The following is a 20,455-nucleotide window of genomic DNA, read 5'->3' on the forward strand; positions in this document are numbered from 1 at the left end:
GAAGACTTCAACTTTAAACAACCAATATAAAGGGCAGTGAGAGCAACAAAAACGAATGAGTAGAGACTGCTAATGTGTACCTCAGTTTTGAGTCTCTCCTCCTTCCATTTTAGTAATAGAATCATCTAGGTTCTAGCTGAGCTCATGGCTTTCTTACATCCAAGTATGGCCATAGGAATAAGTTCATAGGAATAAGGCAATGGGGCATGAGAGAAAGTGATGCGTGCAACTTCTAGGTCATCTACTTACAAACAATGTTACTTGCCCTGACTTGATAGCTAGGAATAGCGATAAGCAGAACAGGCACCTTGGTCCTAGAGATGAACACAGGGATTGAGGGTGACATAGTTTACCTACCAGCCATGGGCTGCTCATATCTGTACTATTATATAAAAAAGAAATAAGATGTTTACTCTGTTTTGGGCATATTTTGCTATACAGATTAGTCTGTACCTTAATGAATGAGCTTGAGGTATTTAGTTTGTCAAAGAAATTCTCTATGAAATTTAAGTCCTAGGGTAAGTATTTACAGCCAACTAGAAGAAGGGAGGCAAAGACTAAGAGGGTGAGGGTGAGGGCAAGATCCTTTACTCTTCAGCCCCATTACAAACCAAGATTGTTTGTGGTGCTGGAAATTGAACCCAGGGCCTTGTGCTTGCAAGGCTCACACTCTACCAACTGAGCTATATCCCCAGCCTCCAAGATTTTTTTTTTTAAAAATCACTGAGCTGGAATTCAGAAAACCTGCACTTTAGTCCCTTGTCCCAATTTTGTTGCTATTGTTTTAGTGACCTTAGATAAGTGCCTTTTCCTCTCAGCTTCAGTATCCTCATCTGCAAAAAATGTTTCTCACGAGAGTGTGGGGACTGTTGTTGTAGCTCAGTGGTAGAGCATTTGCTTAGCATGCATGAGGCGCTGTGTTCGATCCTCAGCAACACATAAAAATAAATAAATAAATAAATAAATAAATAAAGGTATTGTGTCTATCTATTACCAAAAAAAGTTTTAAAAAAGAAAGTGTGATCTCTCCTTTTCTGAAGTCTTACCTGTCCTTCTCAGACTTGTTATGCCATTCCAGTTCCCAGCTCCTGTCAGGACAATAGTCCCACTCCACCTCTTCTGCCATGATGTAGTAGATTCTTGCAGCTTGGTAGCGTTGGCGAGGGCTCACATGGCGGCCAGGACACTGGGATACATTATAGATGGCCCTCATCCCTGCTTCTCGGTGGCTGCCTGCCTGGCAGTAAATTTCAAATATTCCTAAAGGAGGATCAGAGAACAAAACCTGACTCCAAATATACCTGAGAAGTACCTGGGGTGTTTCCAGACTCTCCCTACATGTAATGCAGAGAATGGGAAGTGCAGGATAAAACTCTTCTATGCATTAGATAAAAAAAGTTTGTTGTGAACAATGAGCATATAGATTAAGAACTTCAACTCAAAGCTATACTGTCTGGCTTAGAATCTAAAGTCTGCCATTAGAAAGACCAATTCCTCCCTGTTTGCTGAGGGCTTTCCTAGTTTTAGTACTTAAAGTCCCACATCCCTGTAAATCTCTCAGTTCTGGGCAAAACGGAGTGATCGATAACCATATCTGTCATTTATTAGCTATATAATCTTGCAGCAATTTCTAAATGCATCATCTCCTTCACTAGGATCAATTTTCTTATTTAATGTAATTGTTTTAGAATTCAATACATTAATGTGTATACAGTTCTTAGCACAGTATATAGTAAATGTTTAATAAGCAAAGCTACACATAAGTAAACAAAATTCAATAATTATGATTCTGAAGATGGCATTGACCATAAAGTTATGTCCTTTTTCTACCAAGTACCAAAGAAATAAAGGTGGGCTTGAATAGCTATTAACAAAGGAACTTTTTGACCACAAGGATGATTACATAAGAGAGCTTTGGAAAGGCCTTCCCTAGGTTTTTATAATAAAATGTTGAGATATTGGTCTTAATGTCTGTGTTGCAGAGCTGCCTGAACCTGATCTCAAGCTCCAGATTTTTATGTCAAGGACACACTTGGGCTCAGAGAATGTTGATCAAAAGAAGCTAACTTTCTTAGCACATTATTCACATTGTTCCTTTATATTGCTGCCCACTGCCTATCCCATCATAACAAACTCTTCTTCCTGGCTTTCAAAGCATTCTAATTAGCTAGCCCCAAACTATTGACCCAGTACAACTTTTCAAACACTGCTCCAAGGTCAACTATTGCTCCAGCTAAATCTAACTCTGTTTCTCTCCCATATTTCATTCCTATCTGGAAATTTTCACTCATGTTATTACCCTCTGTCTGGAAGTCATCTGCCCACCCTACCCACAAAAGTTATGAGGGCTCATTTATTCTCTAAGACCCAATTCGTGTTTCATCTCTTCCAGAAAGCCTTCCCTGACTATTCTTTCCAAAATTGACTCTACATTCTTGGCCTCTCCATTCCTAATACACTTTATATCTAAAAACATGGTTAAGAACTAAGTGATCCTGTCTTTTAAAATGTTCCCTTGTACCAGGAGTAGTGGCACAATTCTATAATCCCAGCTACTCAGGAGGCTGAGGGATGAGGAACACAAGTTGGAGGCCAGTCTGGGAAATTTAGCAAAACCCTGCTTCAAAATAAAATAAATTTTTAAAAAGAGCTATGGTCAGGAGCAGTGGCATATGCCTGTAATCCCAGTGGCTCAAGAGGGCTGAGACTAGAGGCTTGTGAGTTCAAAGTCAGCCTCAGCAAGTTAGCCAGGCCCTAAAGCAACTTAGAGAGACACTGTCACTAAATAAAATATAAAAAAGGGCTGGGGGTGTGGCTCCATGATTAGGCACCCCTGGATTCAATCCCTGGTACCAAAAACTAAAATAAAAAGGGCTATGGATATTTCTCAGTGGTAAATGTGTGAAGCCCTGGCTTTAATCCCCAGTACCAGAAAAAAATAGTCCCTTACACTATTTTATATACACATTGAAAGAATGAGTTCCCATTTTGTTTCCATACCTACTTCCAAATTCTATTTTTATTATGACCTCTCCCATCTGTTCCATCAGTAAATCCCATTAGTTCTTCCACCAAAATTATCCTTTCAGACAGATGCAGTGGGGCATGCCTGTAATCTCAGTGACTCTGGTGGCTAAGGAAGGAGGATTGCAAGTTCAAAGCCAGTTGCAGTTTAGAGCTATAAGGCTCTAAACAACTTAGTGAGACCCTGTCTCAAAATTTAAAAAAAAATAAAAATAAAAAGAGTTGGGGATGTGGCTCATTGGTTATGCATCCTTGGATTCAATCCCCAGTACCAAAAAATAAACAAATAAATATATACATGTATATATGTGTGTGTGTGTGTGTGTGTGTGTGTGTGTGTGTGTGTGCATCCTTTCATTGACATTCCTCTAATCCACTCTTCCATTATGTGTTACCTAAAAATTTGCTATAGCCTCCCAACATCATCTCTGCTTCTCCTGCCCTCTCCAACATTATCCACACAGGGCTATTTAACAAATATAATCCAGAGCACACTGCATCTTTGCTTTAAATATTCTACTTATATTCAGGATAATAACCAAGCTTCTGACTATGATCTACAAGGCCTTACACAATTTACTTTTATCAACCTCTATGACTTTCCATCAAATGGGTTCCCCTAGCTCACTACACTCTACCATATTGCCTTCTTTCTGATCCTTGAACAAGCCACACTTGTTGCCCCTGTAGGGTATTTGCAGTTACTGGTCCCTTTGCTTAAAATGCTTTTCTCAGATTTTCTTCTCTCTTTTTTTTTTTTTTTTTTTTTTTTTTTTTTTGGTACAGAGGATATTGAACCCAGGGGAGCTTTACCACAGAGTCACATCTCCAGCCCTTTTTAGTTTTATTTTGAGATAGGAAATCTTTAAGTTGCTTAGGGCCTCACTAAATTGCTGAGGCTGGTCTCCAACTTGAAACCTTCCTGCCTCAACCTTCCAAGTTACTGGGATTACAGGCATGTGCCATCATGCCTGGCTTCAGAGATTCTTGAACACCATTATCTAATGTAAGACCTCCATTATTTTATCACCTCACTGTATTTTATTTCCTTCATGACATGTATCACCATCTGAAACTATCTTATTTTACTTCTGTGTTTACTGAGGCTGTCCCCTATGAGCAAAGGTCATATATCTTGTTTGCTCACTACCCCAGTCTTAGCACAGAGAAGATGTGAATATATAGGTGCTGAGTGAATTAATGTGTGCACCAACGAGTGATTACATACACTGTCCAAAAATTAAGGGTCAGGGTCTAGTGTGAAAAGAAAGTCTGCTGATTCCTTGAGGGGATAAAAACAAGTAGAAGACATTCTGAGGAATTCATAGAACCTTGGGTTACACACATCATCTGAACTTTCTCATGTGAACATTTTTGTCCAAACCCCTTTTTTTGTGGTACTGGGGAGTAACCCACAGGTACTCAACCACAGTCTAGATAAACTACTAAGGCTAGCCTCACACCTGTGATCCTCCTGTCACAGACTCCCAAGTCATTAGGATTACAGACATGTGCCGCCATGCTGACTCCTTAAAGCCACTTTTTTCCCCAACACTCTTATGCTCTTAGCTTCTGAATCTTCTCCTATTATTAATCAATCCTTTGCTTTCCCTTTATTCTGGCTTCTGTTTTCCTACATCCCTCTTAATGTAGATTTCTACCTTAAGTTTTCTTTCCTATCACTCTACATGCTAATGGACTTGAACAATTAGAACACCCAAATCTCTCCCTCCAGGCTTCTCTTCTAGCTTTAGATTTCAACCCACAAATACCAAACAGGGATTTTACCAAGAACTTAAAATTTAACATGCTCTCAGATAAATACTTTTTACCCAAATCCTACCAACTTACTACCCTTCCTCTGTTTCTGCATTTGTTCATCTAGCTAACATCACCATCCATCCACCTGGAGTGGAAGCTGAATACATCAGTCATCTTTTTGTCTTGCTCAGTTCCTCAGCAAAGTCCTGTCATTTTTCTCCCAAATATCCCTTAATCCAGGGCTGGGGATATAGCTCAGTTGGTAGGGTGTGAGACTTGCATGCACAGGGCCTTGGGTTCAAACCCTAGCACCACCAAAAAAAAAATTACCTCTCTCCATCTTAAAACATTACCTTTCTCCAAATATCCCTTAATTCTGCCCTTCTCTCCACATCCATTGGCCCTGACTACTGACAGACTGTCATCATCTCTTTCAAGAGTCTTCTGCTGTGCTGCACTGGTTCTGATTCATTCTTACTCATAGCCATTATACATAGTATTCTATAGTAAACTTACAAAAATGAAAAACACATCTTGTCACTCATTACCTTGATAAAAGTAATAAAACCTTTGATGGGTTCCCATAGTGTAGAAGATAAAGTCCTAGCTCCTTTAGCAAAGTCCTTCCTCTTTCTAACTGCATCCTTAGATATTTCCTATCTCCCTTCAAAACTGCATGTTCAATAGGGATGCTTTCAGCATTTTGAGTGAAATTATTCTTCATTATTTAGGACATTTCAGCCTTTTTTTTCCAACAGGTATTTTTATTTTAATTATATTAAAATAATTAACAAGTATATGTATGTATACTTGTTTGTATGTATGTATGTATGTACTTGATTAACAAGTATATGTATGTATAAATGGGGATTTCTATGCATGCATACAGCTTGAACTGAACAAATCCAGCATTTCATCAGGCATGGTGGCACACGCCTGTAATCCCAGCAGCTTGGAAGGCTAAGGCATGAGGATAGGAAGTTCAAAGCCAGCCTCAGCAACTTAGCGAGGCCCTAAGCAACTCAGCAAGACCCTGTCTCTAAATAAAATAGGGCCGGGGATATGGCTCAAATGTAAAGTGCCCCTGACTTCAATCCCTGGTATAAAAAAAAATCCAGCCTCTCTTCATCCACCCTTTCCCACTTTCCCAAACCTATACTAATCACTATTCTACATTTAGGACAACATTTTGACTCCTACCTTCTATACACCAGTATCACCCCCTACATATTTTTCAGTCATTGTGATAACTAAAAGTACCTCCACATTTACAAATATCATTTAGCATATTCTCTCAAGTTGAGGGTCACTGAATCAAATCAATTAGTTCAATCTTCTCTAGGCAGGTGCTGCCTACAAGCCACTGCCAATAAGGTTCTTACTGCCTATAAGGCCCTCCTCACCAAACATCACCTTTCTATGTCTGATAACAATTTATTCAACCTTAAAAATTCAGTCTGGGGCTGGGGAAGTAGTTCAGTGGTAGAGTGCCTGCTCACCATGAGCAAGGCCATGGGTTGGATCCCCAGCAGCACAAAAACAGAATGAAAACAAAAAGTTCAGTCTGAATATCTGCTTTCCAAGCAGAGCTTCACTCTGCAAGAAAAATTTGTCAGAGCTCCCTGTGCGTTACCATAACTCTTGGCAGATAGCATCATCTTAGCCTTCTGAATAATAATGTTTACATTCCTATCTCCTTTTCACATTAACTATGAGCTGCCTAATTCATCCTCACATACGTAGCACATAAGCCAATGAGTGAACAGTTGTTTACAATGTTTTGGGAAAATGTAATAGAAAAGAAAGAGAAAATAAGAAGTGAGAAAGAAAAACAGAGAAAAGACAGAGGAATTCAGGAGAAAGGAAAGAAAAGATACAGAATGAAGGGAAAGAAAAGGGGTAAAAAGAAGAAGGCAGCAAATGGGAAAGAAATTAAGATACAAAGAAAGTAAAGGAACAGAAAGAGACAAGGGAGGGGAATGGAGAAGGAATATAAAGAGGAAAGATAAAGAAATCAAAGGAAGAAAATAAAGGAGAGGCAACATATAGGAAGAAGGAATTTGGGTAAATAGGAAAGAGAAAAGAGATGAAAAGAAGTGAAGGATGAAATGAAAAAGGAAAGACAGGGCAAGATGGGAGACAAAAGACGGAAGAAAAAGAAGGAAAGAGGAGGAGAAAAGGAAGAATATTTTAAAAAGAAAAGAAAAAGAAAGGGAAAAGATTGACAGGAGAAGGGGAAATGAGAAAAGAGAGTGAAATGGAATAGGGAAATAAGTAGTAAAGGGGAGAACAATGAATGAGGAAGGAGTTCTAGGGGTTGGAGATATAGCTCAGTGGTAGAGCACTTGCCTGGCACGTAAATAGGCCCCGGCTCAATCCACAACACTGTGAAAGAAAGAAGAAAGAGGGGCTGGGGTTGCGGCTCAGTGGTAGAGCACTTGCCAGAGGCACTGGATTCAATCCTCAGCAGTACATAAAAATGAAAATGAAGGTCCATTAACAGGGGGCTGGGGAGATAGCTCAGCTGGTAGAGTGCTTACCTCATAAGCACAAGGACCTGAGTTCAATCCCCAGTACTGCGCAAAAAAAAAAAAAACTAAAAAGAAGTAAAAAATAATTTTAAAAAAAGATGCAAGAAAGAAAACTCCACTAGCAAAAGACAGAAAAGAAACTCTAATGAGGGTCCTGGGTAGTAATAAATATTCTCTTTGCTGCTGAGAAATCTAATATGAATTAAATGGAAAAAAATATATTATAAGCTTTACCTCTTTTATCTGCTACTTTCCCTGATTATTAAAGCTCTAGTATCAGTTGTTCTATTGGAAGAGCTGAGGCCTAGTATGCAAGGTGATATTAAAAAAAAAAAAAAACAATATGTCATTTTCTATTAAATGTAATATAAGCTTATTAAAATTTAGGACAAAGAAAAAAGATAATTAAAAAATCACCAACAAGCACACAGAATGCAAACTCATTATATTTTGCTGAATTTTTAAGACATTTGTTTTTCTAGTTTTTTAAACATATTCATTAGCATTCAACACATAACATATTAGAATTTCCAAAGTGATATTTTTTAGACAGGGTCTCACTATGTTGCACAGGTTGGTTTGGAACTCCTGGGTTCCCACCTCAGTCTTCCCAGTAGCTGGTCACAGTGATGTTTTTAAATCATCTGCAAAGCTGCTCAGACACATATGTACATTTGCCATTACCTATCACTACCTGTCTCTCCAAAATCCCAAAGTCAGATTCTGGTCCCGGTTCATTCATTAAACTGGGTCCTTTTGTCCTGTTTTTGAGAGCTAGTCAATATGATCTCCCATCTTAATCACAGAACAAGTTGCATAAGCAAAATGGAAAGCTCTGATGCAAGAAATTATCTAGAACTAAGAATCAATGATATTTGAAGGAAGAGGAGTGAGAGGAAAAGCAGGAAAAAATAGAGACAATATTTCTGATCTAAACAAGTAATTTTTCCCCATCCAGGTTTCTGTCCTTTGCACCTATAAGTAAAATAAAGTGAAATAAGATGATCTAGACGATATTCTACCAGTTCCAATATTCTATGACCTAGAATCTCTATGAAAAAAAGGAAGGTGTTTTAAAGGTCTAAAAATGTGAAGGAAAGTAGGAAAGGGTTTGTGCTTTTGCTAGTAACAAAATCCAGGAATCTTAACCAAAAGTAACATTTGAAGCCTTTACTCTTGTAAACTCATCCTCCTCCTTTCCCTCTAGACTATCCACCATAATGTGTTTTTTCTTTGTTTTTTAACTGAAAAGGAGTCTTGATTTGTTGCCCAGGTTGGTCCCAAAATTGAGGGCTCAAGTGATTCTCCTACATAAGCCTCCAAGTAGCTGTGACAATAAGCACGCTGCCACCCCCTTGGGCTACAGCATGGCACAAAAATAATTTCATTCATTTAAAGTAAGAGTGAGCCCTGAGTAAGCATATAGACCTGACTAAGAAGTTTGACTGGTTTTACAGGAAGAAGATTAAATCTGGGATTTGGCTTTCTTATTCAGAAGTTCCCCACCCACCCCTACCTCAATGAAATGATTTGTTCCTCTTGTTCCCTTCAGCTCCATTAACAATATTTTTAATTTTATAACAACTCTCTCTAACCAACATGAGAACCAATGAGGACCCAAGAACAAGCTTTATGCTTTTGGTCAAACTCAGAGCCAGGCTGTAATTATTCAATTGTTGAAGGAAATTATTTTCCTTAAGAATTGTTATTCCAAACATGAATAGAATTCATATGACTAAAATAAAAGTTTAGTAGGAACCGAGTAGAACTGACAGATTTTTCTTACAAACACTATTGCCACCTACTGGCTGTAAAAAGAATACACCCTAGGGACTGGAAAAAATACTGCAGCATTATGAAATGCCAGAAATAAATGGAATCTGGTGGAACATTCTAGTCAAATTTCTTCAAGAAAGAAAACAGTAGAGAAAAGAAGGAAGGAAAGGGTAAAGGGAGTGTGGAAAAGAACTAAGGAAAAAAAGAAGTGAGTTCCTAGGTTCTGAAATCTGAGCTAAAACTGTTCCAGTCTCTCTCTCTCTCTCTCTCTCTCTCTCTCTCTCTCTCTCTCTCTCTCTCTCTCTCTCTCTCTCTCTCTCTCTCTCTCTCTCTCCCTCCCTCCCTCCCTCTCTCTCTCTCTCTCTCTCACACACACACACACACAAACACCATAAATAGGAAAATTTGCAGAAATCCTCATAGAATATCAGTAGGGATAAAAGCACTTATAGGTATATCTCATTGACCTTTCTCCCACTACAAGGACAATATCGATAAAACCTGTATGTGATCACTCCACCTTCTGCCATGTAAGAAACCTCCCTGAAGCTGGGCAGCATCCTCATTTCTCTCTCACTATTCCAGGAAAGAGATTCCTCAACCTTTTCACTGTATTGTGCTTGCAGTTGAGAAGAAAGCCAAATAACCAGAACATGAAGGACCCACTGAGGATGGAAAAGAGAAAAGTGTTTTGAAAAATCTCACCTTCAATATGTTGCTTCTTTTCTCATCAAAAACCATCCCACCTTGCAACCCCAGCTAGGCCCCCTACTTTAAAAAGCCTCTGAGCCTAGGGCCAGATTTCAAGGTACTTACCAGTGTTATCAGGCTGCATGATGGCCATAACAAAAGTGTGAGGAAAGAGCATAGCTGCACCTTTCCTCATGCCCTGAAGCTGCACAGTGTTGCCCTGGAACATGACTCCATGCACATCAGTCTCTGTGCCCAGGCCAAGCAGGTGCCAGGCCACTGTGTCACCCTTACACATGTCCAGCCTGGGCAGGTTAGAGAACAGAAACCCATTAATGGCTGGAAAAGAAAAACACAAGACAAGATGGGGAGATGAGATCAGACTAGTTAAAACACTGGCCAGAAGTATGTTATCAGTTCTGTACTATGGTTTCCCACAACTTGAAACTTTCAGATCATCCTCAATTCTTTTGCCTTCTTCTCTAAACCACTTTAGTTCTACTCATGAATATGTCTTTGGGATGGGAGCCCAGCTGGACTTTCAGGCCTCACCTCCCAGCCCTCCTCCTCCACCACCACATAGTGGCAACACTGAGCTACTCTCAAACAACACACACACACACACACACACACGCACGCACACACACACACACATATACCCTCTCCTACTCCCATTCTCTGAAACCCTCCTCCCTTGAGTTCTGTGGCACTATACTTTCTAGTTCTCTTACATCTCTCTGACTGTTCTCCATCTTCTTCTGATTCTCCACCCCTCCAGAATGTTTATGTCTCCCAAGGTTCCATCCTCAGCTCTCAGTGTCTCCTTCTCTGTATCTTCACTGCTATTACAAGGTTCTGGCCCTTATCCTTTCTGACCCAAACTATTCAGATAGCCTCCTCCTGCACCCCTATCTGAATTCTGTCCTTGTATCCTCTCATATACACACCATTGTCTGGTGAGCTCTGTCAGTCTCTACATCCCCAAGGCATTAAACATAATAGGTGCTCAGAAAACAATGGTTGACTTTCACATGCTGCTACCTCTACCTGGAACAGTCTGCACCTTCTGGTGTCGTTCTATGGCAATCTACTACTCATCTATCATGTTCTAGCTCAAATATCACCTCCTCTGTGAATCAGAGTTTACCCCCCTCCCCACTTATTTCCATAAGACTTTTAACTTAAAAACGTCCACAATATTACTACAGAGTCCAATGATTTACTTGAAAATCTATCTCCTATACTATATTGACCTAGCACACTTTCTGTATCTATGTGACTGCTTAAGCATCAGGCATATCATTTATACCAATTAGGTGCTCAGGAAACTCAAACTGGAATGCACTTGGCTCATGAAACTGACTTCTCTTTCCAGATATTGGAAATAGATGGAAATGGGAACCAAGAGACAAAGTCAAAAGATAATACAGTCATGCTCATCCTTCCACCATGTACATTCCCCCCACCCCAACACACACACACACAAAATCCAATAAGCCCTGCCTAAAGCTGACCCCTTTTCTACATCACTACTTCCACTGGAATCAGCCTTAATGAGTCATCTTATTTGATAATCCCCTGGGATGATGCTAGGAACATTACTAACTCCTTGATTCCTTGCCTGTAATGTTCTGATTGCAAACCTATTCAGTCTTCAAGACCCAGCTCAAGTTCTCTCTTCTTCCAGGAATCCTTTAACTTGATTGTTCCTCATTAATGTTCTCCTCCTCTGAACTTAAAAGCTGTTCTACACAATTTAGCACTTAATTATAGTATGCCTTGGATTGTTCTATAGTTGTTTCATGGGTGTTATTATTCTCATTACAAATTGCTGGGAGCTCTGTGGAAACTGGTACCATGTTTTCCCATTCAGTCTCTCACCCACCCACCCACCCATTCATTTGGTAGTTCACTAATTTCAATTAACATTTACTATGTATTAGATAATATAGAGAATGCAGAGGTAAACAACATACAATACTCACCTTTAAAGAATATACTGTAGCAGAAGTCAAAGTCATGTAACAAATAACTATAATAATGAGGAGTGTATGGAATTTTATATTACAATTATCTAACCAAAATACAATAATAGTTCAGGAGAGAGTGTCATCACTTGACTTGATTGCTAAGAAATGGTTATATGAGCTGAGTGTAGTGGTGCAGGCCTATAATCCCAACAACTCAGGAAGTTGAGGTAAAAGGGTCAAAAGATCAAAAATCAGCCTCAACAACTTAAGGATACCCTCCACAACTTAAAGAGACCCTGTCTGAAAGTTAAAAAACAATAAAAAGGGCTGGGGATGTAGCTCATTGTTACTTCCCCTACTCCACAACCCAGCAAAAAAAGTGGTTACATGGAAGATGTATTTTTTTAGTACAAAAAGAATGGCTTCAAAGAATGGCAGAATTTCCACAGTCTGGCAAAGATGTGAGGAATCAATTTTTTTTTTTTAATGCAGAGCACAGCATTACAAAAACATGAAATTAGCAAGGTACAAAGAATGCTCATGGGGAGAAAAACATTCAGCTGGGCTGGAGTATGGGAAATGGGAGCAAGGGTAGTAAGAGAAAAAGGAGAGAGAGAGGTAAGACTAGAAAGGGACTTGGGGTATAACTCAGTGGTAGAGCATTTCCCTAACACACAAGGCCCTGAGTTCAATACCCAGCATCACAAAAAATAAAAAATAAAAACAAGCCAGGCATGGTGGCACACACCTGTAATCCCAATGACTCAGGAGGCTGAGACAGGAGGATCACAAGTTCAAAGCCAGCCTCAGCAACTTAGCAAGACCCTGTCTCAAGATAAAAAAAACTAAAAGGGCTGGGAATGTGGCTCCATGGTAAAGAGCTTTGGGTTCAATCCCCAGTACCAAAAACTTAAAAAATTAAAAATTAAAACAAGTCCGGAAGGGTATCATCCCAGCTTATTCTTCACTCTCTCTAGAGAATTCCTTACATAATCCTCATCTCACAATACTGTCTTTAAGTGTCCCCATACTGTGTAACACAGGGCACAACAAAAGAAGGCACTAAGAATAAGGTCTCCCATTGTAGACTGAATCCCTCAATACAACTTGTCTCTTTGACAGAGCTGACAAATGGGATGAGTATTTTGGGAATTGGTCTGATTTGATTTTACTTGGGACTTCTCAGGTGTAGCCCAAGTCAAAAGTACTCCCCATACCATGCATCCGATTGGAGTCCTGGAAGCCCTTGACGTCCTCTGAGAGCAGGCGGGAATCCAACAGAGCAGCTGCTTGATTGTCATTGCTGTACCAGCTCTTATTCTCATCCAACACAGTGAAGAGGAGAAAGAATTCTTTATCCATCCCTTTCTTCAGGCCCAGTGGAAGAAGGCAGAGGGAGGAATAGCAATGGTTTCAGCAGTTGTGTACTATGCAGCTGGAGATCCAAGGATCACTGATTTTTTCCCATTTCCTTTTTCAGACTGATTCAAACCCACACATCCTGCCCAGAGCTGCACTTGTTGCTAGGCAGTTTTTCCTCAAGTAACTTCAAATTGCAGATGAGAGAATTCGGTCAGAGTAAAAAGAATGGAGGGGAGAAATGTGTGAAAAGGGGCTGGGAAAAGGCATAGGATAAGGATTAGGGAGCAACATTACAGAGTGTGATAGGAGAGAAACTGGAGATACCCAGAAAGAGGAATGGCAGATAGTGGCTAGGAGAGCAGGGAGGGAAATTTAAAAATAAACATAGTAATAATAATTGTTATAACTCACATTTGCCGAGTGTCTACTATGTGCCAAACACTATGATAAGAACTTTATACGGATTATTTGTGTTAATCCTCATGGAAAATCTTCATATTCCACCAAGTTAAACCTTTATTTTTTCAGAAGAGGAAAGCGAGTCAGAGGGGTTAAGTAACTTGTCTAAGGTTACACAGCTAGAAATGGTGGGCTAGATACCAAAGATGACTGGCAAATATTAAAGCACATTTAGGGATTAAGAAAAATTTTTAGGGGCTGCTGAAGTGAGAGAGGGATAGGGAAAAGGACAGGGTAGAAGAGAAAGGAGAAGGAGAGAAGAGGTGAAGAGGGGAGAGGAGAGAATAAAGAAAGGGAGCAGAAGGGGAAGGGAGAGGAGGAGGAGAAACACGGAAATGATGATGGGAAAATATGAAATAGGAAGAAACAGGTTAAGAAAGATGTATGTTTGTGATTAAAAAAATAACACGCAAGGATAGCATGAGGTCACCAATTATTAATTTCTGATGCAACAGCTTGGTTATTTTTTTTCCATTCCTTTACCTCTAAAACCTACTTTCATGTATGACTCCTATGAACAATCCAACTTCATCCTCCTCCCACCAGGCTTCCCTGCCAGACATCTCTGGCAATACCTGCTTGCCATCTGCACCCAAGGCACCAGCCTTGCACACCAGCAGGGGGCCCACCAGGCCAGAGTTTGTATCCCTTATGGGATCTGCAGCAGAAAAGTACATCCAGGTGAGACAGGCAGGATCCTGAGCAGTGGGACCAGCATGGGGGGGCACTGTCCAGTGATATGTTACTTTCTCAAAAGGTTTGGCCACCAAGCCAGGATGAGACGCGCCTGCAGGGAAATTGTGGGCTCATTAATCACACTGACTAGAGTGAGGATCATCAGTTCCAAACAGTGGGATAAAGATCATAAACCTCAAAGGCATTTTGGAGCAGCAGAAGCAACAGCAGCAAAATGGAATATTGTAAAATAGACTTTAAGACTTCTTTGTATACCCCAGACTTGAAAATATACATTTATCTGCTCTTATATCCCTTTTGCTTCAAACTCTTCAGTTATAGGAGACTCACTACCTGTCATCATAGCTCACTGCATCTTTAAACAACTCTAATTGTTGAATACCTTTTTCCTTTCAATATGCACATATGTGTATGTGGGCATGTATAAGTCATATATGTATATGTGTGTATATATAAAAAACACTAAGGCTATAATTTCTTAAATGAACACAGGACATGGTCAAACAACACACAGAATTTTTTTTTCTGTGGTGATGCTAGAGACTTAGCCCAGGGCCATCCACATGCTAAGCATGGTTCTACCATAGAACTATACTCTCAGGTTGAAATTTTTTTGAAAAAAAATCAAAATAATCAAAGAAGCCATAGGTGGCACACACCTTTAATCCCAGCAACTCAGGAGTATGAGGCAGAAGGATGGCAAGTTCAAAGCTAGGCTCAGGAACTTAGCGAGATCCCAGTCTCAAAATTTTAAAAAATAGAAAAATTTAAAAGGCTGATGATGTGGTTCAGTGGTAAAGCACTTCTGGATTCAATCCCTGGCACCAAAATAAATAAATAAATAAATAAAGAAGTACAAATGAAAGATCCTAGATAACATTTTGCTTGTCAAATTAGCAAATATTTTATAAATTATAATTAATCCTGGTAAGAAGTGGTTCATGGTACCTATCCTTCTCACCCACCTATAAAAGGTATAAGTGTAAATGCAAATAAGTCTTTTGGAAAATATGCTAACAAAATGTATCAAGATCCTTAAAACCCAGGCATGGTGGTGCATACCAGTAATCCTGGCAATTTTGGAGACTGAAGCAGGAGGATCACAAAATCCAGACAAGCCTAGGCAATATAGGGAGACCCCACCACAAAATTAAAAAGTAAAAAGGGCTGGGGATATAGCTGATTGGTACACCACCCCTGGGTTCAATCCACAGTACTGGAAGAAAAAAAAGACAAGAAAAGAAAGAGCTTTAAAAAGGTTCATGCTCAGAAATAGATATGTATTAAATACTGATAAGAATGTCAACATAATCAAAAAATGCAAATCAAAACAACAGTGACTTCAACTTAGCAAGACCCTCAGCAACATAGTAAGACCCTGTCTAAAAATTTTAAAAAATAAAAATAAAACCTGGGATGTAGCTCAGGGGTAAAGTACCCCTGAGTTTAATCCCTAGCATCAATCCCCACCCCAAAAAAAGGGATTTTGTTGAGTTATTTGCCTACAAGACTCTCATTTTCACGAAGATTAAAAAGACTATGCCAGCAGGGCATGGTGGTGCATCCCTGTAAACCCAGTGACTCAGGAGACTGAAGCAGGAAGATCACAAGTTCCAGTTCAGTCTCAGCAACTTAGCAAGACCCTCAGTAAATTAGATCCTGTCTCAAAAAATAAAAAGGGCTGTTGATGTATCTAAATTGTAAAGCACCTTAGACTTTACAACAACAACAACAAACTGCCCCAATGTTGGCAAGGTTGTAAGGATTCGGTCCCTCTCAGGTACTGTTGATTGAACTCCAAATAGATAAGACTACAAATCTCTTCAGAGAACAATTTGGATATAGGTGACAAAATTTTTAATGTGTGTATCCTCTGATACATCAAGTCCACATCTTAAAAATATAGGTAGGCCAGACATGGAGCTAAATGTCTATAGTACCAGTTTCTCAGGAGGCTGAAACAGAAGAATCACTTGAGGTCCCAAGCTGGAGAACAGGCTGGGGAACAGAGAGAGATCCCATGCCAAAAATAATTTCATATGTGTATATATATAAATATAATCATAAAAGTGGGCAAAAAATGCATATACGACAATATTTGTAGTATAGCTTATAACAAGGGGGTATAATTTTGTATATTTTCAACTTTCCATATTCATTTATTGTTCCTAACTCTTTAAATTTTCAAACATTAGGATACTTTAAAGAATGGTACAATGATCAGCTTACCACCTAGAGTCTATTACTTATATTTTGTGATCCTAATTTATCTACATACAAAAATACACACACACAGATTTTTTTTGTTTGTTTGCTTTTGTTGAATTTTGTTTTTGATACTAGGGACTGAACCCAAAGTGCACTTAACCACAGAGCCACATCTCCAGCCCTTTTAATTTTTATTTTGAAATAGGGCTTCACTCAGTTTCTTAAAGCCTTGCTAAATTGCTAAGACTGGCCTTGAACTTGTGATCCTCCTGCTTCAGCTTCCTAAGGTGCTGGGATTACAGGCATACGCCATTATGCCCAGCTTGTTGAATCATTTTGAAGCAAAATGCAAATATCACAACATTTTACTCTCAAATACATCAGCAAGCGTCTCCTATGTTCCTATAATATTTTTATCATACCTAAGAAAATTTCCTAATATCATCTAATATCCAGTCTATATACAAATTTTCCAATTATCTCCAAAATGTCTCTTAAATCTATTTTTATAACCAGGAATAGGCAAAGTTTATAGGTCACATTTGGTTGTCATGTATCTAATTGTGGCCCCACACAATTTTTCCTTCTTTAAGACTAAAAATCTTGCCTTGGAGGATGTTCTTTTATTTTAAATTTGTCTGCAAATTTGCTCTTTATGATTTCAGTGTCTTTTTTTTTCTACTTTGGGTTAGAATTAGCATGTGCTAATATTCTCAGAGAAAAGAAGAAATTAAGCCAGACATGGTGGCACATGCCTATAATCCCAATGACTCAGAAGGCTGAGGTAGGAGGATGCCAAGTTTGAGGCCAGCCTCAAAAGCATGTTAAGACCCTGTCTCAAAATTTTAAAAAAAAAGGTTGGGGGTACATAGCTAAGGAGTAGAGAGTCTTTGGGTTCAATACCTAGTACTATATAAACAAGAAAAACAAAACAAAAAATTAATTACCCAGTAATTCCACCTCTAGGATTCTCTCCTGAGATAATAACCCAAAATCTAAACTAGGATGTATATAGTCACACATTGTAACCTGACTTACAATGTTCAAGAATACTGAAAAAAACTATATCTTCAAACAATGGATGATTAGGTAAATTATAACATATCTATGTGATAAAGTATCATATAGTCATTAAAATATTTATAACATCATAATCGCATGGGGAAAGAGACATTTATTTGTTCTCTAGAGCCACCAGCTACCACCAGCCAGCCCACATTTGTTGAAAACCCTGCCAGCTCACCATCATTGTACACAGTGCCCTCATAGTCTTTCTCATAAAAGACCCCATGGGGTTGCATGCTGAATGGCTGGGAGGCACGGTTGTAGAAGACCACCTGGATGGTGTCACCCACTTCAGCCCGGATCACTGGCCCTAGAAAACAGGAAGGGGAAGACAATGAGAATGAAGACAAAGATGAAGGAAAGAAACAGTAGGAGATGAAGGAAAAGAAAAGGTAAATGAAAGTGCAAAGAACTCTGCTCTTGACAAGAAGAAGAATATTCTATTCCAAGTATACTGCAATTTACAATTATAAAAAGTACTATAAAATCCATTATCTTTTTATGATCCTCAAATATCATTCTAAGGCATACAGGGTAGAGGTTATTATCTCCATTTTACAGATGAGCAAACTTCAGCTCAGAGAGGGGGATTGACCTACACAAATTCAAATGATACATTAGCTGCAGAACCAGGATCTGATGCCAGAACTTTCTCCCATCACTCTCAGGTCCAACTCTATTTCCCTTGATTTTATTACCTGAGTAGCACACCCTCAGTCTTAAACCAATTCTAAGCTAAGATAATTATTATATCTCCTATCCAGGCCCTGGACTATGTAGTCTAGTCACAATTTCTAAACTTTTCTGTGCTTTACTACTCACCCCAAGTCTAAAACCTACTTAGGTCATTTTTGAAGCCAAGCAAAAAAACCAAGACAATATGTAAGCATTTATGCTGACTCTAACCTAAGGTCAGAGTTTCTGGCTTGGTCAATTTCTACATCTAATGCTATACCTCCGCTCAAACATTGGGGACCCATCCTGAGCCCAAGTGAAGACAACTCTTTCATACTCTCTACCATCCCTCTTCCTTAGGGTGGATTTCTCTTCCTTATAGAGTCTATCAAGCCAATATAGGGACTATTGTCCATTTTCAGATCTAGAATCAACTGACACACACTTATCTCCAGAGTATGGGTCATTATATTATTTTTATTTCCAAAGTTTTGTCGTATCTGATCTATTCAATTTCCTGGTTCCACCAAGTGACTAAACCACATCTAACCTTACCTCAAAAACCGTTTTCAATACTGTGCTTCCGAACTTCTGAATACTTTCTTCAAGGTTAGACTCTAAGCTTAGTTCTGCAACCTTCACCGCAGCAAGCATGTCTGTATGTCATACCAATCTGCTCCTGATCCTAGATTGCCAAGTGTCTCAAAAGGCTTACTGCCTTATATAACCTTTCAGGAATGATCTTAAAGAAGCAATTCTAAAAGTATGGTCTGTACAACAGTGGTACTACAATATATTACCAAAAAAGGGTCAGTAGCAAAGTAAATATGAGAAACACTACATACTCTATTTCCATCTTGGAGATTCATGATGTACAAAAATAAACCCATGGCTCTCGGAAGTTCTGCTGCAAAGAATACTATTTGACTGTGCTTAACTTAGTGTTTTTCAAACATATTCAGATCCATAATCCTTTTTCACAAAGTGTTTATTTCTTGGGACTTACTTTGGGTGATACTAGTCTATGATATGTCCCTGCACCACTCCCCGACTACAGTTCCCACATCCTTCTCACTTCTCTGGCCCTAGGCAATGAATTTCATGAATTAAAAGATTGCTCACAAAAATAAATAAATAAAAGACTGCTCACCAAGGATTCCAAGATGCTTATCTTCTTCCAGTTGCAACTTCTCTTGGAATGTCTCATCTTGGAAGGCTTCATATCGAACTTTCCAGTAAGTACCTCCAATTCGACTGGAGTTCTTCTGGAAGAACTTATCTGAACCACTGCCATACAAAGAGGTAAATGTCTCATGATTTCACTGACCATCAAATAGACCCCACCTGGCCCTTAAGTTATGGATCTTTATGATTATCAAGTTATGAATCTTTATGATTAGAAGGACCTCAGATATCTTCCAGATTTACCTCCCACCACTGAAGGTATCTCTTCTAGTGATACCACTAATAAATGATACATGACTTGTTTTAAACTTTCCAAAGATGGAGAACTCATTTTCAGAGAATATAATTGCTTTTACTGTCAGATAATTTTAATTATTGGAGTTATTCTTTACCATGGGCTGGGATATTCTTGCTTGTAATTTCCAGGTACTAGGATCAGTTCTGCCTTCCCAAGTTACATAGCCTATATCAGGATCCTTAATCATCCTCAGGTACTCCTAATACTTTCTCTCCTTAATGAAGAAGAGCCCTGTCGAAGGGCTGGGGATGTGATTCAGTGGTAATAGTGCTTACTTAGCATACATGAGATTCTGAGTTTGATTCCCTAGAACCACAAAAATAGGTAGGAATGGTGGTGTGTGACTATAGTACCAGGTCATCAGGAAACTGAGGCAGAATCACTTCTTCCCATGAGCTCAAGATGAGCCTGAGCAACATAGTGACATCCCATCTCAAAATTTTTAAAAGGCTTTCACACCAAAATGAAAAAAACAGTAAGTGGGCAAACCCAGCTGGAGACTAGATGACATCCTGAAACAGAAGTACCAACTTGCCTTAGTTTTCTGCAGATTCACTTCATTATTCCCTCCTGAAAGAATAAACATGATGGGTAGCCTAGGATTTTCCCCCATGTCCTCTCTTAGTCATCTACTACATGCCTACTCTGTGAAAGAACTGGTGTCACCCAATGTGGTGGCACACACCTGTAAACCCAGATACTCGGGGGATCGACACAAGAGGATCACAAAATGAAAGCCAGCCTCAGCAACTCAG

At 39.2% G+C, this 20,455-nt stretch overlaps 1 protein-coding gene across 5 annotated transcripts in view; it reads right to left on the bottom strand.

Moving 5' to 3' along the window:
- The window catches only part of HEPH (hephaestin), an 84,970-nt gene that overhangs the window by 40,907 nt on the left and 23,608 nt on the right, over window positions 1-20,455 (bottom strand). For all 5 annotated transcript variants that reach the window (XM_079125052.1, XM_079125050.1, XM_079125048.1 and 2 more), the window contains exons 9-14: window positions 19,368-19,504; window positions 17,721-17,852; window positions 14,149-14,360; window positions 12,970-13,120; window positions 9,909-10,121; window positions 1,047-1,260 (exon numbers count right to left, since the gene is read on the bottom strand). In XM_079125052.1, the coding sequence (XP_078981178.1) occupies window positions 1,047-1,260; window positions 9,909-10,121; window positions 12,970-13,120; window positions 14,149-14,360; window positions 17,721-17,852; window positions 19,368-19,504 (1,059 nt within the window). The remainder of the gene's footprint in view (window positions 1-1,046; window positions 1,261-9,908; window positions 10,122-12,969; window positions 13,121-14,148; window positions 14,361-17,720; window positions 17,853-19,367; window positions 19,505-20,455) is intronic.

Source organism: Sciurus vulgaris (genome assembly GCF_902686455.1).
Source record: "Sciurus vulgaris genome assembly, chromosome: X".
Lineage (NCBI taxonomy): Eukaryota > Metazoa > Chordata > Mammalia > Rodentia > Sciuridae > Sciurus > Sciurus vulgaris.